The sequence below is a fragment of the Sebastes fasciatus genome, chromosome 14 (assembly GCF_043250625.1).
Source record: "Sebastes fasciatus isolate fSebFas1 chromosome 14, fSebFas1.pri, whole genome shotgun sequence".
Classification (NCBI taxonomy): Eukaryota; Metazoa; Chordata; class Actinopteri; order Perciformes; family Sebastidae; genus Sebastes; species Sebastes fasciatus.
Window position 1 is genome coordinate 32,076,058 of NC_133808.1, and position 18,249 is coordinate 32,094,306.

Sequence of the window (18,249 nt, forward strand, 5' to 3'; positions counted from 1 at the left end):
AACTTTCCACCTCCACCCTCTTCACGTCTCTGCAGGTTGAATGTCAGAACTACATCAGAGTCCTGCTGGTGAACAAGACGGAGGTCATGACCTGTGGAACCAACGCTTTCCAGCCGCTATGCATCACCCGAGAGGTACGGAGGAGTCTGTGTTTCTGTGTAATCTGGTAGAAACATCCACTGATCCGTTAGCAGAAAGCAGTGACGTAGGTTAGCACCGATACCAGTATCCATCTCTGACTTTGCTTTTTTCCCTCCATCACAGGTGGGCAACATGAGCAGCGTGCTGGAGCGGGTCAACGGCGTGGCGCGCTGCCCGTACGACCCTCGTCACAACTCCACGGCGGTGGTGACGGAGAGCGGGGAGCTGTACGCCGCCACCGTCATCGACTTCTCCGGCCGCGACCCCGTCATCTACCGCAGCCTGGGCGGCATGCCGCCTCTCCGGACGGCACAGTACAACTCCAAGTGGCTCAACGGTACGGTAACACGGCGAGAACCACCACATTTCATCATATATGACGACGTTTAGACCTTAAAGATAGGGAGGACTTCAAAACCAAAGTGGGGGTCTGGGGTTCCTCTTTGTTTCCGGCATTCTGGAGACTTTTAAAGAATGAAAACAACAAAATAATACGTTCACTGCAACATCGTTTTGATGTTAAACTTCTAATTTGACTTTAATTCTCAGGAAAGAAAACTGAATAATTTGCCTCTCTGACGTAAACTTGGTTTGTGAATCTCTGGCATAAACTAATAATCAGTTTTTATTCATTTTGTTGCGCCTGCTTAAAGGTACTATACGTAACTTTCAGAACATCCTTGTTATTAATGACCCCTGTGGCCGTTAAGTGAACTGCAGTCAGCATCCTGACGTCTCTCCATGTAGTCCATTCATTCCTGATAATGGCTGCAGCTCGTCGGGCATTACCTCTTACATAATGTTCTGTAATGTTCCTACAGTATATTTGATTTGGACCATTGGCTCCATGATACTAACTAAAATACTTTATCAGCTAACGTTATGAAGCAACCAACGGCAGATCCATGCTGCACAGCTACTGTAAGTTACAGCACGTTGGCCAACCATAGCTGAAGCACTGCAGACAGTATTTAGTTCTATTCGCTGCACGCTGTTGGTGCTTTAGGGGAGCTGAAGAGAGGCGAGGAACTCGGGGAGCGCCCATAAATGTCATATTCTTTTGGATTTTCCCGGCAGAACCGTCCCGAGTCCTTTACACAGGCTGTTATAGGCACCCGAGAAGGTCGGGGAAGGTTTCAGTTTTTAAGTTACGTTACATTCCGTTCACACATCCGTTAAAACACTCTTACATGTAGTACCTTTAAGTATTTATTTCAGTTAGCTCTCTCTATTTCCCTCTTCTTCTCTCTCACTGGAGGTCCTTTCAGACACAACGCTATAACAGCACCACTGCGCTCTAAAACACGTTATTTCTAACGGTTTGCGCCACGCCACGAAGGCTTTTCGCTGTGTCCAGCAAAGCGCAACTTTGGGCGCTGCACGCTGTGATGTGCGCTGCAGCGAGCGCCGCTCAAACTGCGTGCGACATTTGGTGTAGCTCTGTTGTCGTCCAGGTGGAAACAGCTGGGATTATACATGATGTACAGTGTCAGGTTATGTGTGAAAAATTTGCCATAAATCGGGAGAAATGCGGGTGAATTTTGACCCCAGGAGGAAACCGGGAGAGGGCGATGTATGCTTATGACGTTCCTTGGCTGAAGAAGTGTTTTTTTTTCTTTGCTGCAGCTTTTGATTGTTTTAATTTGTGAAAGATAGTAGTTCCAGAGTCCAATGTGACGCTTTCAAACAGCTGGTTTTGTCTGAACAACACTCCAAATATATTCAATTTACAATAATAGAAAACCCTCACGTTGGAGAAGCTCAAAGCAGCAGATGTTTGACTCATTGATTTGACTCGAGAGCTTTTAAAACACAGAGTTCTGTAAAATGTGCATAAACCCAGAGTCTCCAGGTTTGTTTAACGTTTCTCAGGCTGTGTTTTGTGTGAGATGTAATCTAACAGGATTAGTAATCTGATCGGGTTTAAATTCCCGTTGGATGTCTAAATAATCCACACCAGGTTAAAGTCGTGTCAAACAGTCGTGCTGTTACTTTAAACATTCTCTCGACCGTGCCAGCGGCCTCAGGACGGGCCAAGTGTGCACTTTTTGTTCCCGACACAACCGTCTCTTTTGTTCCAGCCCAAATAGATCAGGTGTTTTCTAAAGGATTACAAAGAGCGCTGCTTGGATTTGAAGTTGTGTGGAGCACACACGGCACAGGTTAGGCACACAGGTATCGCTGGGATTTATATGGAATGACGCAGGAACAGGAAACGCTGTCGATCCCGCTGGCGTCGGTGTCAATAATCTCCTTGCTGCTGACGCTGAGTCTTTTCCTCCATGAAATCCATTCACACACTTCCTGACTGCAGCAGAAACGGAGATGGACCTTCGCTGCAGGAGGATGGCATGGACCGCCGTTAGATTACTGGATTCATGTATAGAAAAGAGAAGTTATTTTAGGCTTCCATTGTTCTAAAAAGTAAAGGTCAGATTCATTTTCTGCATCACAGACGGTGTTAGGAGGCACTTTGAAGACACGGAGGGACTGAAACGCTTCTAGTTGAGTTATCAGTACGGTAACTATAAGAGCATATCTGCTGCTCTTATTGAGAGAAGTCAAAGGAACGAGCCGTGGATGTAATATCTCAGGGAGAGAAGTCGACTCTGGTTCTCCTGTTGCATGTTAATGAATAACACAGCCTGATATTCAGAGTGTGCTGCTAACAGTAACACATTTAGCTGTTTAAATCAGTCCACTGTCTGAAGGTTCTGGATCTGTGGTTGTGGGTAGAATAGGAGGATTAAACCATTACATATTTCAATCGATTGACAGCCATCATTTTTATAAATCAATTTAGATATTTTCCAAAGTAAAGGTCCCTAAAAGTGTATGATTCATTTTTTTTCCATGGTCTAGACCAGGAGTCAGCAACCTTCACTATCTAAAGAGACCTTTTAGGCAAAAACATGTGATCAATGTGATGAAGGTAACACAGTTTATAGTCTAAGTATATAGTATATAAGTCTAATGCAGTGAGGGCCAAAGAGACAATGTACTACGGAGTATTAGGGCCACATTGAGGGAAAACACATCTGAGATTTACAGAATAAAGTCAGAAGTTTACGAGAATAAAGTCATAACTTTACGAGAAGAAAAGGAAATAACAAGTAAAATTACTACTCTATAATATTATGACTTTATTCTCTAAATCTCTGATTTATTTTTTATCTAATACTCCGTCGTACCATAGACCTACAACAATAAGAAATAAAAATGAAAATGTAAACAAAAAGCATTTCTATTTGTAAAGATCCACAGGGAGCCTCTGGAGAGGAGCTGAAGAGCTGCAGGTACCTGACCTCTGGTCTAGTGTTAAAAAAAGTTAAATTGTAATATGGAATCGGTTGGAGTATCGTGATAGTATTGAATTGAGATAAGCGTATCGTTGCAGCCCTAAACTCATCCCACCTAATTTTCCTAGTCAGCGTTGACTTCTTCAAACCATAAAGACATGAATCATTCTAGTCAGACAGACTTCTGTGAAGGAACTATTAATGTATACCTAATAATACAGTTAACTTTGATATAAAAAGCTCTATGAGGGAGCTCTTAAAGCAGCGACTAGAGAACTAATCCACCATAATAAACTCATACTGGAACATTAAATCTTAAAGTCAACAATACCAAGAGCTTAGCACATAAAGAAGAGATTAGCGTGGTGGAGGGAAGAGCAGCAGACAGTGTTAGCATGAAGATATCTCAGGTTATAATGAACACCCTGTACACCTGTATGTATACGATGGGATGTTCTCAGTCAGCTGATTGAATGAAACAGCCAACAAGCTCCGTGCTTTAGCTGAACTCGCTGCCGGGAGGTAGATGTTGTAGAGAAAACAGATGAATCAATGTAAATTAGATGTATAAAAAGCTTTGTGTGTGACTTTACTAATCTAAAAGCTGAGAGCAGAGTGAGAATAAACAACAGAAACATAAATAAAGATGATGTTATATACCGTATCTGAAGTCTGTGGGGGACTGAGAGAAGCACATTGTTTAGATTATTTCACACTATAGCTACCGCTGTCATTCAGATGCATGATAGGAAACAGTTGGCCGGCGCCCGGCTGGCGACCAATCCAATAAAGGATCAGATTGATTAGATCCAGGACCCGCTCCCCTCCCTGCCTTTAGTTCTCCTGAACTGGCTCCGAGCTGGAAATGAGGTTTTCATTCACAGCCGTAAATCCAGCGAGAACTGGTCTCTATAACAGAAGACACGGAGCAGAAGCCGTCTGAACGTTCTGTAGCTGCAGAGCAACATGTGTGTTTGACTGCGTGTGCAGCTGTCTGAACGTTCTGTAGCTGCAGAGCAACATGTGTGTTTGACTGCGTGTGCAGCTGTCTGAACGTTCTGTAGCTGCAGAGCAACATGTGTGTTTGACTGCGTGTGCAGCTGTCTGAACGTTCTGTAGCTGCAGAGCAACATGTGTGTTTGACTGCGTGTGCAGCCGTCTGAACGTTCTGTAGCTGCAGAGCAACATGTGTGTTTGACTGCGTGTGCAGCCGGCTGTGAGGATGATGCTGATGATGCTGATGAGGACGACTATCCGCTTCGCTACTCATCTTCTTTCCTCCCACATATACTCTCTCTTTGTGAGTGTGTTGCTTTCAAACATCACTTGGTCACACGTGGAAGCACATGCAGCCTGCGTACAGTCTAAATACACACACACATATATATATATACTGTATATATATATAGAGAGAGACTGACAGGCTCTGCGTGGTGTGAAGCATGCTGTGTGTTGTAATTTCACCCTCTCCCTGCCGTGAGGAATAATGACATCGCTCACTGACTCCTCAGTCTATCTCCTCTGCTTGCCTCTCATCCTCATCATCTTCTTCTTCTCTCACCACACACACACCTTTGATTGCATTCGATCTTCCCATTCCTCCTCCTCCACCTCCAACTCCATTCCCCGTCTCTCCTTTATTCTGTTCAACTCTCAAAAGTCCCAAATCTTTCACGACCTGCTTCTGGTCGTTAGAACCGGTAGCACTCGCCGTCACTTCTACATTTCACTCCTCGGCGTACCGTGACTTTTTGGTGCGCACCAGCTCTTCTCACAAGCTGCTGGTACTCGTCTCTGCTCCTCTTTTTTCCCGCCATTATACGACGTAGCGCCAGCACTTATGCAATCGCATGATTGTTCGTAGTTTATCACGATTAATCGTAAATTTTCTATCTGTTCTAAATGAACCTTAAAGGGAGATTAGTCAAGTATTTAATCCTCTTCTCAACATGGGAGTGGACAAATATGCTGCTTTATATAATTTAATGTAATTAACAACATAAATCAATGACAGATATTGATCCAGAAACCCTCACAGGTTCTGCATTTAGCATAAAACAATATGCTCCAATCATAACATGGCAAACTGCAGCCCAACAGGCAACAACAGCTGTCAGTGTGTCAGTGTGCTGACTTGACTATGACTTGCCCCAAACTGCATGTGATGATCATAAAGTGGGCATGTCTGTAAAGGGGAGACTCGTGGGTACCCATAGAACCCATTTACATTCACTGATCTGGAGGTCAGAGGTCAAGGGACCCCTTTGAACATGGACATGACAGTTTTTCCTCTCCAACATTTAGTGTAAGTTTGGAGCGTTATTTAACCTCCTTCATGACCAGCTAGTCTGACATGGTTGGTACCGATGGATTCATCAGGTTTATAGTTTCAGATGATATCAGACTTTTTTTCTGCCTTTCTTCAAGGACATTTTCTGGACTTTTTTTGGACAATTTAAAAAAAAAATCTGACATTTTCAGATTTTTTTTTGGAAATTATTTCAGAGTTTCATATGTTAATAATAATAATAAAAATAATAATAATAATAATAAATTAAACTTATATAGCGTTTTTAAAGATCTCAAAGACGCTTTACACTATATTATATGATACCAGTATCTTCACTCTAGCTTTAAAACTGAGCCGCTGCAACCTAAAAATCACAAGTTGTGTTAATGCGTTAAAGAAATTAGTGGCATTAAAATGAATTTATGTTAAAGCGTAACTTTGACAGCCCTAGTATAAAAATATATATATATACTGTATATATAATCCAGGCAGGAAGTATGTTTCCTCCAAAACATATTGGGCAAAACAAGAATCAGGATGTCTCCTCCTAACCGTTTTTTGCATCTTTGCAGAATCTGAATATTAAATCGCCTGGTTGCTCTTTAAACTGGCGTCATGTGATGTTGGTGGTGGTAGCCCCGCTCCTGCAGCCCCTAACCAGCCTGCCAGATTGAACAATCTGTTTACCGCTCAGCAGGTTGCTGGAAGAACTCGTCACATGTGCGCCCACGCGGCTTCAGCTTCAGTATTGATATGCAGAATATCTGTCGGCTCCACCTGCCCTTCGCCTGACACTCCTACAGTATGATGCATAAACACAAGTATGTAGACTCAGGACTGCTGTATACACGTTATCCCTCACTGTACATACTGTAGCTCCGTCACATGGCCTCTAGCTGCAGGGACGGCAGCATCAGCACCAGTTCAATGTACGAATGAGGATGTACGTTACAGTCTGGTTTGTCTCAGATATAAACATTAAATGAAACTTTTGTGTGTCATACATATTAATAATAATAATAATGATAATGATAATGCTCGTTACACCTTTGATTATGAATGCAATGATGAGGACGTCCACTTCATTTAATGTCAAGACAAGTTGATTAAATCAGCTGCTAAATTAGCCACCGCTGATATCCCACTTTTAATCATTCTGACAGTATAACGATGATTACTGGACTGTGAGGACGTCTGCACTGATCCTTCCTTTATGGAGTTTAGTGTCTTTATTATGCAGTCAAACAGAACAGATTTGGGAGCAAGAAAGCTACCACACTACAATCAAAAGATGTTTACCTGCAAGTAAATAAATTTGTTGATAAAAAAAAGCATTAATGTGAATCAAAACGTTTTGCTCGCTGTTAAGCTGAATCTCGTGACCGGGCGTGACCTTTTTGGAAATTTGGAAACAACATTTTGAGATTTGCAAACAAACATTTGGGATTCATAAACAAAACTTTAAGATTTGCAAACAAAACTTTTAAGATTTGCATTAATACAGTTCTAATCAAAAATTAATTTGACTTGCAATAAAGTCAAATTGTAATTGATGACAGTGTCGATAGTTCTGCTAAAGACACCGGAGTATCTCTTCTTATCTTTAATATCCGTTATGATTAAACCTCTATAAAGTTCAGAACTCTCCCCAGCTGCTTGTCTCTTTGTTTAAATAGTCTCTTTATGCCACCAGTTCCTTTTCGCCGTGCGGTCGGTCCAAACCACAGCTTGTTTTTATTACACCGGAGATGTGAAGAGGACTTATGGGGGCGTGTGCAGCTGTGTGGACAGCGGTTTCCTCTCTTCCTGCTTCATTTCAACATCTTATTGTCTTATAAAAAGCCTCGGTAGCCCCCCCGAGGCCCCCGAGGCACACTCCATCACGGCTGTTAACAGGTCATCTCTGCTGTGTGTGACAGCAGCATCTCCCTTGTTTTGTTCTTTCTGTTTATGGGCGTGAATGCATCTCTGCAAATTAAGGTTTATTCCTCCAGTTGTGTGTGTGTGTGTGTGTGTGTGTGTGTGTGAGAGTGTGTGTGCGTGTGTGTGTGTGACATCACTTACCATAAACGGGTCCCAGTGGAAAACTGAAGCGACGGCAGCCAGAAGAGAATTTTCTCTGTTTCATCGTCTGAAAGAAGAAAAACAAAACTGTGGTGTGATGAAGCCAAAGTGTCAAAACACTGTTTCTGTTTCTGTTTTTAGAATCATCGGTTTCAAACTACGACTTTAAATATGTCACAACGAGGAGGAAGTTATTCTGTTGTGAAAATATAAACCTATAGCTTTATCTGGTGACAATTACTGACCTTTAAAACGTTTTAGTCATCTGAAATCTAATTCATACCACGGCATTTTAGGGTCAACAAAAAGAAAAATGACAGAGCTGGGGTAGGGGGGGAATAGTCCGAGATAAAACTCTGAATTTATGAGATTAAAGTTAAAAATGTCAGATAATCTCTGAGGTTAAAATCTTAATTGTCATTGCTCATAGTGAGGACGACCTCTGAGTGAGGCGACGGTCCTGAAAGATACATATACATGTTTTTATTTCATGTTCTTTCTCTGTCTTTTAAGAACATAATGTAAAACTAATACATTGATATATTTTACACTCGGCGGCTCACGTTACCGCTGTGTTTAACGGAGTCGTCTCTGGTGTGATGAGGTTGATCCAACCTTGCAGTGTGAAGCGATGTGGTTCCTTGGAGAATTTTAATTTTAATTTAAGTTTTAATCTCACAAATTTACCACATTGATCTTGCATAATATCCAAGTTTTTTTTCTTATCAGTTCTGACTTTTACTCGGAATATTACCCCCCTCTCCCGGCTCCGTAATTACAACGTTGTAAATTCTTGATATTATAAATCAGCTTGATATTCACATATTCGGTGTTCGCTGGCTGACACTAACACCCTCAACCTCTAGTCTAGACCTCCCTGTACTGGGCTGTCTTGTGCAAATAACTTTAAATACTCCGACGAATTTGAACCCTAAAAACTAAACTAAAATATTTTTTCAACCAAAAAAAAAATTTGCGTAAATTTACGACTTCAATCTCAGAAAATGTATTTTTTTAGGAGTTTTTTCTCCTAAATTTATGACTTTATAATTTCGCAAATTGAAAAAGTGAACTTTTTTCTAGTAAATGTACCACTCTAGTATCGGAGAATAGAGTAGAATAGAGTTCTTTTCTCGTAAAGTTATGACTTTATAAATTTATAATTTATAAAATTTGTGAGTTTTGTCTTGTAAATTTACCACTTTAGTATTGGAGAATATCCAAGGTTTTTTCATGTTAATTTACCACTTTAATCTCAGAATATCTGAGTTTCTTTCTCAAATTTATAACTTTAAATTCGCAAATTTGTGAGTTTTTTCTCGTAAATTTACCATGTTAATCTCAGAATATTAAAAATGTGTTTCTCGTAAATTTAAGACTTTAATTTCAGAAAATATTACGTTTTCTTTCCTAATTTCATGAATTTATAATTTCAAGATTTTTTTAAAACTTTTTTTCTCTCTTACTATTAAATTAAACTATTATCTCAAACCATAAAGGATTTGTTTTCACTATTCTAGAATTAAAAAATATTAAATGTGGACATCTCAGTCGTCAGTCTCACTGGAATTACCCAAAGTGGACATTATAAGTTTTTATTTCAAAGGACTGGATTGATAGAAAGGAGCTCCAATAAAAACTGGATTCTCAAAAACACATTTTTAATTAATAGATCCGATACAAAGATGAACTCAGTCAGTACTTTATTTGATTTGTAAAGAGATGCACCAGCTCAGTGTTTCCTCTCAAAGTCGTTCTGTCGTTGTTGGACGTTACAGCGACTGTGATGAATGCAAATGTAGATCCCACTGTTCAGTTTGCATGAAAAAGAAAACTGTTTTTACTCAGATTTTATGCATATGTGTCTTCTTTATATTGAATTAGATTTAAAAAATTGCAATATATCGTCTCGCCTACAATATATGGTGATGTATTGAATCTTAACCCAGGTGTCATGATACGTCTTCCTGCCGATACGCAGCCCTAAAAGACGCTGCCTCTGATCGCTGCTTTTCAGTTTGTCAAATGTAATTTTAAATGCCGGGAGCACCACAAACAAACGTGCACTCTCTTCAATTGTATGTTGCTCTGTCTCCAGCTAAAGCAACATCTACCTGAATAATGAGATAATAAAGAAGGTGAGCAGGAAACTGATCCTTTAATGTGAAACATCCAGACCTGTTCATCATCAGCCTGGATGAGTTGGAAGCGTTTATTTGCTGCACGCTCTCAGTGATGAATTAGTATTCAGTGATGAGTCATCGTGTGTTTACAGAGGAGTCAAACTGTGATTCAGTCTTCTTTACGTGATGATGACCCGCCCAGCCGGGAGGACCGTTAATCAGCGGCTGTGTCAGCGTGTCCAGCCCGTCCAGTCAAACAGACGTAGCTCCGTGGATTCACCATCAACACATCAGACGTGTTTTATCCTCCTCTCTCCTCCTCCGCAGCCTCTCCTCTCATTTACACGTTTGACATTGAGGCTGTCTTCCAGACCGTCTTCAACAGGAGAGCAACGCTAGAATCTATAATTAATAACGAGGAGCACGGAGGTCAAAGCAACAAACGTCTAGAAGATAAATGTTGTTTCTGTGTAACGACGCTCTCCTTCCTCCCATCAGAGCCCCACTTCATCTCGGCCTACGACATCGGCCTCTTCACCTTCTTCTTCCTGAGGGAGAACGCCGTGGAGCACGACTGCGGCAAGACGGTCTATTCCCGCGTGGCGCGAGTCTGCAAGAACGACATCGGCGGGCGTTTCCTGCTGGAGGACACGTGGACCACGTTCATGAAGGCGAGGCTCAACTGCTCGCGCTCCGGGGAGATCCCCTTCTACTACAACGAGCTACAGAGCACCTTCTACCTGCCCGAGCAAGACCTCATCTACGGCATCTTCACCACCAACGTGTGAGTTACACAACTACACTGGTTTACACAACTACACTGGTTTACACAACTACACCGGTTTACACAACTACACCGGTTTACACAACTACACCGGTTTACACAACTACACTGGTTTACACAACTACACCGGTTTACACAACTACACCGGTTTACACAACTACACCGGTTTACACAATTACACCGGTTTACACAACTACACCGGTTTACACCGGTTTACACAACTACACCGGTTTACACAACTACACCGGTTTACACAACTACACCGGTTTACACAACTACACTGGTTTACACAACTACACCGGTTTACACAACTACACCGGTTTACACAACTACACCGGTTTACACAATTACACCGGTTTACACAACTACACCGGTTTACACCGGTTTACACAACTACACCGGTTTACACAACTACACTGGTTTACACAACTACACCGGTTTACACAACTACACCGGTTTACACAACTACACCGGTTTACACATGCACGCATGAAAGGGAAGCATAGTGACCGACTTATAGTACTGACCGGTGGATATTACTGCGTGCAACGATAGCAAACATGTTGGTGCATGTTGTTTCCATGTTCTTAACCAGGTTGTTGTTGGACGTTTAGTTGAACCATCGGGGCTCCTCTGATGAAGTTAAAGTCAGCTCACTGTCAAATCAGCAGCGTGTTTCTGTTTTTAGAATCATCAATTTAAAACTATAACTTAAAAATGTCACGAGGAGGAGGAAGTTATTCTGTTATGAAAACTAAGATTTGAGAACGGATGAATCTATAACTTTATCTAGTCAATCTAGACAATTATTGACCTTTAAAATGTAATAAATATTTGAAATCTAATTCTTACGACAGCATATTAGGTTCAAGATTCAAAATGTTTATTGTCACGCTGGTTGTACAGGTACACACGTGTGAAATACTTTTTGCTGGGAAGCTCCATTAAAATAATAAATTATATTACATTTACATTACAATTATAAAAGGAAATACTTTATACAAGGGCATATTAATTATTAATTTGATTAATTATTAATTATTTATGAATTAATTAATTATATTATATTATAATCGTTGTAGGTAAAAAAAAGAAAAATATGGAGAAATATATGGAAAAAACTTAGAAATTCTCTGAGATTAAAATCACAAATGTCATGGCCGTAAAGTGGCGTTCTTCTGGTAAAGGTGGCCTCTGATCGAGGCGAAGGTCCTCAAAGATACATATACACGTTTTCTTTCATGTTCTTTTATGAACATAATTAAATACTAATATAATAAACATATTTAGCACTCTGCGGCTCACGTCTCCCCGGTGTCTAACGGTGGCGTCTGTGGTGTGACGAGGTTGATCCAACCCTGCAGAGGGAAGCGACGTGATTCCTTAACAAATAATTTAAATTTGTGACTTTAATCTCAGAGAAGTTTTTCCTCACAATTTTTTTTATTTTTTTTCTCGTAAATTTATCCCTTTAATCTCGAAAAATATTTTTAAAAAAAATCTTGTCAATGCTGAGTTTCCCTCAGAATATTACCCCCTCTCCCGGCTCCACATTTTTTATTTTGTTGTCGTAAATTGTTGATATAATAAGTCAGCTTGATATTAACAAATTCAGTGTCTTTCTCAAGGATTACAACAGATACTATTCTTTTGAATACTAAAAAAAAATATTTATTCTACCCTAAAAACTAAACAGAATTATCTCAAGCTGTAAACAATTTTATTGTTTTATTATTTTATCTTTTTACAATTATATAACTTATTTTTTTTAATTCTTTCTTAAATAATTAATAAATATACCACTTTAATGTCAGAGAATATCAGAGTTTTTTTTCTGAATATTACCCCTCTCCGTCTCTAGGCAGAATTATCTCTCTTTTTTTTCCACTTTTCTAGAATAAAAAAATATTTAATATTTATTTGCAAACTAAATGTTGTTGCATGTTGATTCCATGTTTTGAAGTGCGTTGTTGTTTAGTTGCATCTTGCACTCGTTGCTCCAGCTGCTGAACGCTGCTCTGCTGTCTGAGTTGGCGATGGAGGTCTGCGTGGCTGATCGAGCTTCTTGTCGAGCCACCTGCATTCTGTTTATTGATCGGTATTGATGGGAAAACGAGCCAAATATCGTCTTTGTCATCGGCTGTTGGCGATCGCTCTGACCATCTTCGATCCCCGAGATCATCGTCTATCGGCTCAACTGTAGTAGTATAATCCTTGTCCATGTATTAATCCTCAACGTTCTCCTCAGTGTTGAATAGAAAAGATGAACAACTCCACAGAAACAAGCTGCAGCTGTTCTAAAGAGCCCTTTCACTGTTACTGTGGGAACACTGACACATGAAAACACTCCAGCCTCTTCTCATTTAGCCCTCACATTTCATCACTTCATACAGTTTGGTGCTCCGACGTGTTCCCCCCGTTTAGAGCCTCCTGCTGCTGCTAATGATCGGTGTGGCGCTGGATGTTCAGACGGACTCGCTCTCCCTCCTCTCTGCTGTGTGATCGGTCCAGGTGGACGCGTCACACACTTCATTACAGACAGGAAACACTACGGCTCTTCTGATGTTCAGTAAAACTCTAATTACAGCACATGTTTTACCTGATTAGAGGATGGCAGTTTGGATGTCAACAACAGTATTGCTATTAATTATTCCTCGTCAGATTGGCACATACGGGTTCCTCACTTAAAGGCCTCGAAAACCAAAGATCTCATAGACTTCAATGCTATCTGACATACAGTATGTTTGGATTGTAATTTTGACAGGTTTGTCTGCATTCATCTCTTGTTAAACAAACATGTGTTTTATACACATGTCTAATCATTATTTTGCGTCTTTGAACCTGAGTGTTGGCGATTCCTTAATAATCACCGGCATGTCCCTTCAGTCGTCCAACACAGTGGAGGATGTTACTGATCTGATTGAATCCCGTCAGGATGAGTGTTGTCTGTTAATAACAACTGTTTGATCTCTAGGCTGAGATTTAGTTGGAGACGACAGTCTGATGCAGCTAGAACGTTAATGTGTGACTGTATTACTCAAGCTAATGTTAGATAGTCATACTAGTCACTGTCACCAGCATCATTTAGCCGTTTAGTACACTGAACAGATCAGAGATCAGCGTTTTTGGATTTCTTGTAGATGCTGCACAGCCTCCACCAGCAGTCATGCAGGGACGTACATCACCAGTACATCACCAGTCTGCGTGGAGTCTACATACACAATCTCTGGAATGTATAACGCAACACTACCAGCTCTTTGTTCACGATACAAGACAGGCAGACGGGAAGGAAAAGAAATCATTCACTGTTATTTTAACTTGCCAAGTTGGCGTTCTCTCTTCCAGATAATCCAGCTACGTAACCATCCATTAATGAAATGAAATTGCACACTTCCCGGGGAATATGCACCAACATTAATGGTTTATTTAACAATGTACGAGTCGCAAAACAGAAATAAACCTGGCCAGTCATACTGTAAGCCACAGAACAGCATCGCCCATTGTAAATAAAGAGAACATTTTCCAGGGATGTAATGACCAAATCACACTTTAGGATGTTCTTTGACAAATTATTAAATTCGAAGTGACAAAAACTGATATTTTAAAAATGGCGTTTGCAAAAGTATCCGACTGGGCTGCTGCAGAAGTTAAGAAGATGCTGGCTGATTAATCAGCTATCGGCTTTTTCCTGTTATTATATAAAATCCACTATCGGGCGACCTCTACTCGCCGATACCTGATCCAGCATTTTAAACCATATTGGGGGCATTTCTGAAATACGTACCGGGACAACTCTAACTTCAGATGTTGATGTCCACAGTGAATATCAAGCATGTTTGATTTCAGGGGGATTCTCTGGTAGAACTTTAGAAACATTTAATGAAAAAACACGTCTTAGTTTTGTATTTTTTTTAATTTATGACACAATTTCAACACCTTTGTCGATTCTTATTGTTTATTGACTTCCATAAGCGTTTAGTTTAGTTTAGGTTGTTCAGGTTTTAGAGATAAGAAGCATTTGAAGATACTCCAAGAAAATACCAAAAACACCGACGTAGGCTCTGGTGGATCATTTCTACTGCAGAGTTCACAGCGTTCATTAAGAGTCGCTGGTTAAACGGCGAGCTAGCAGAGACTGAGGTTGTGTTGGACTGAGTGTTTCTGGGTCTGAGTGTCTGAGCAGGTTGTTGGTATTCAGATGTGTTGTGTATTCTGTCGGGGGGGGTTGAATCCTGCCTCTCACCTTCTGCTCTCTCACCTGTTAAGCTGCCGTTTATTCCCCACCTCGTGGCTGCTCTCCATCAGCCTGCAGACGTCTTTAGCGACAGAGAGAGGAATTTAAAAAGTGACAAAAGAAAAGAAGCCAGGGGGATAAAGAAGGAGAGAGAGAGAGAGAGAGAGAGAGAGAGAGAGAGGGGGAATGAGAGGAGGTAATGAGAAAAATCAGTGAGCTCCCAGCTTTTGTCCGTCGTCCTTTTGTCTCCTCCTTCCTCCTCGCCCTCGTCCTTTTCTGAAGCCGCTCGCTCGCTCGCCGGTCCTCCCTCCAGAAAGCCTCCTCTCCCTCGTCGGGGTTGGATATGTTAATGCAATCACCACAAACACTGTCTCCATCTGTCTGGCCTAAATTGAACAGGCTCACAGCTGCTCCCAGGAGTTCGGGCTGTAAAACAGAGCAGGAGGAGTTGGAACGGAGTACTTATCCTCACCATGTGGGACAGGTCTCAGTCCTGTACTGACCTCCTCTCTCTCTCTCTGAGAAACCCTACGATGCTCTACTAACGACTAGGATTGCATCTTATATACCCTATTCCCCCATCTAGTGTTACCATCTAATCTAACAATTAATCAACAGGAAGAACACCAATCTAGATCATTAATTCAAACTTTAAAGTCATTCACAAGGCAACAATGCAACCTGTCAAATGTGAAAACATGACGTCACGTTCTCGTTGTTATCGGAGCGACTCGAGGAAAACGGCTCGGGAGGGATCGGATGCTCTTCAGCGGGGAGAGAAGACGAAGCTGTATTAACGTTGTGAACAGACAAAATCACGCAGGTACACTAGAAACTCCTTCAGCTCACTTCAGCGGGGCCTCCGGCAGCGACCAGCCCGTCGCGGACCGACCCAGATCAGGCTTCCCGGCGGGCGGTGTAGAGCTCGCCGCCTGGCAGCAGCAGCTCCTCCTCCGGCCAAGAGCAGAGCTTCACCTCGCTGCTCCGCTGGTCCCCGCTGGGAGCCAACACTGACACCACGCTGCTGGAGGGAATGGGAGGCACGGGGAGAACCAGAACCAGGACTCACCGAGGGGCAGACTGTCAGACCCTGCTGCAGTCAAATCAGAGGTTTTCTAAAGGGAGACTGGTGCTCGGAGACACTACCGCTTTTTACCGCAGGGACGCCACAATCAACACAAAATGATAATAAAATGAAAATGACGATAATAAAAAATAACCTTGAACTGGATTCATGACTTCATTACATCACTAGAACCTTAATCTAAAACAGATTTGAGGATGTTCTCCAGTATCTGTTCTATTGGTTGGAATGGTCTTTACACCCCGACAGTGATCCGTTACTGAGGAGCTCTGAAAAAGGAAAAGAGGCGTCATCTGTAGCTGCTGTAATCCTGTAACAACGTCTACCGATCACTGCCTCGCGGTCCGCTTGGTAAGAACCAATCAGATGCCTCCCTGCTCGTCGTACTCTACCCTTGGCGTGCAGCGGCCTGAACTCAAAGCGCGTCGCCGCCGCACGTTTCCTGGAGAATGGAAGAGAAGAGTCAGCCCTGCAGCAGCACTGCCGCGGTTACTGGTCATGAGGTAGCGTTGTTGAGTTGAGGTCCTCTCTCCTCTCTGTGGCGGTGAAGTAGTTACGATGCGGCTGTGCTCGTGCACGTTTGTGTGGAGCTCCTGAGGCCTGAGAACTGCCAATGCAACCTTACTACGAGTGAAGAGATACAGGACGCCTGCAGAACGTAAAGACATGAACACGAACACGGATCCTTTCCAGCCAGAACTCATAAACTCCCATCTGTAGTAGTTTCAAAGCGGTAGCAATAATATCTCTGACTTTGTAGAGCTCATCCAGACCCACAGAAGATATTATCCAACTGTTTTCAATAATTAAAGTTACCAAGAGGAACTTTACTTTTGGGTTGATTTTGGCAACGAAAGCGGTAGTGCTTCTGTTCACCAGAGTCCCTTTAGAAAACCTCTCATTCTACTGCAGCAGGGTCTGACAGTCTGCCCCGCTCAGTCCTGGTCCTGGTTCTCCCGTCCCTTGCTTCCCTCCAGCGGGCCCAGTAATACGGCCTGGGTCCTGGTCGCTGCCGGAGGTCGCAGGCATCGGGATGCCTCCCAGTAACTTTAAGTAGTTCTTCTCATAAACTGATTCTGATGGGTAAAATTGGACGAGTGCCGCGTTAATCAGAAGAAACAATCAGTGATCCAGCTCTCCTTCAGACGAGGAGAGAGAGAGTTAGGAAGAGCTTCAGCTGTAGTTTGACTGCGTCGTTCGGCAGCAGCCAGCGCAGCCCGTCTGAGGGTTATATATACTGGAAGGCTTTTAGCATTCCATCACAAGAAGGACACTTAAGACCTCCGAGCACGGCCCGGTCTTTTAATTAACTCCGGGCCCTTATTGGCAGGGTTCTTGTGTCGGGGGGGCTCAGAGAGACTCTCCTGCTGAGGTGTCTAACCTGCCATTACTAACTAATTATGAGCCTCCTTATCTGTCGCCGGGTGACTTCACTGACCTCCGCCACTTCACCAGCTCTCTGAGAGGGCCTCCTATCTGAAGCAGGAGGACTGCTCGGCCCATTAATTGATTAGTGGTCAAATTATTTGACACAATTATGATATTATCGTCAGATTATTATGACGCCAAACATTCGCTCGTTTCACGTTCTCTAATGGGAGGATTGGAAATTTAATATATTTCGGTTTTGAGCTGAAATAAATAATAATGATAATTATTAATTAAAATTCATTTTGAAAGTGCACAAGTATGGAGGACGGAACCTGACAATATTAAAAATAAATAAATAAATGACTCGATAAATAAATACATGTGTCATTAAATGTAGCAAAAATATTATAAAAAATAAATGAAGCCATTAATTAACTGATAAAATGTCACATAAATGTATCTTTCTGTTTTAATATAAGTTTTAATTTATTTATTTATTTATCTTTGTATTAATTCCCTTATTCATTTACTCTTCTGTTTAAATTTTCCCTATTTATTTTTATTAATCTTTTAATCAATTTATTTATTTATTTATTTTTAATTTTGGCAGGTTCCATCTTCCATACAGAAGGTCTTATAACATTAAAATAGAAGTATATGATGGTCATCTTTATGCTCTATTATGTCTCATAAGTTGTTGCAGTAATTGTTGGGTTGATATCATTTGTTACACAGATTTGAAGTTCACTTCTTGCTTGGTTTTGGATGCGCCATAATGTCTCTTATTATCGTCAAACTTACAATTAATTACAATTAAAACTAACAATTATTTTCATTATGGATTAAACTGCAGATTATT

General features: G+C 41.4%; 1 protein-coding gene across 4 annotated transcripts in view; it reads left to right on the forward strand.

Moving 5' to 3' along the window:
* The window catches only part of sema5ba (sema domain, seven thrombospondin repeats (type 1 and type 1-like), transmembrane domain (TM) and short cytoplasmic domain, (semaphorin) 5Ba), a 220,391-nt gene that overhangs the window by 151,728 nt on the left and 50,414 nt on the right, over positions 1–18,249 (forward strand). For all 4 annotated transcript variants that reach the window (XM_074657944.1, XM_074657943.1, XM_074657946.1 and 1 more), the window contains exons 7-9: positions 36–134; positions 265–478; positions 10,416–10,701. In XM_074657944.1, the coding sequence (XP_074514045.1) occupies positions 36–134; positions 265–478; positions 10,416–10,701 (599 nt within the window). The remainder of the gene's footprint in view (positions 1–35; positions 135–264; positions 479–10,415; positions 10,702–18,249) is intronic.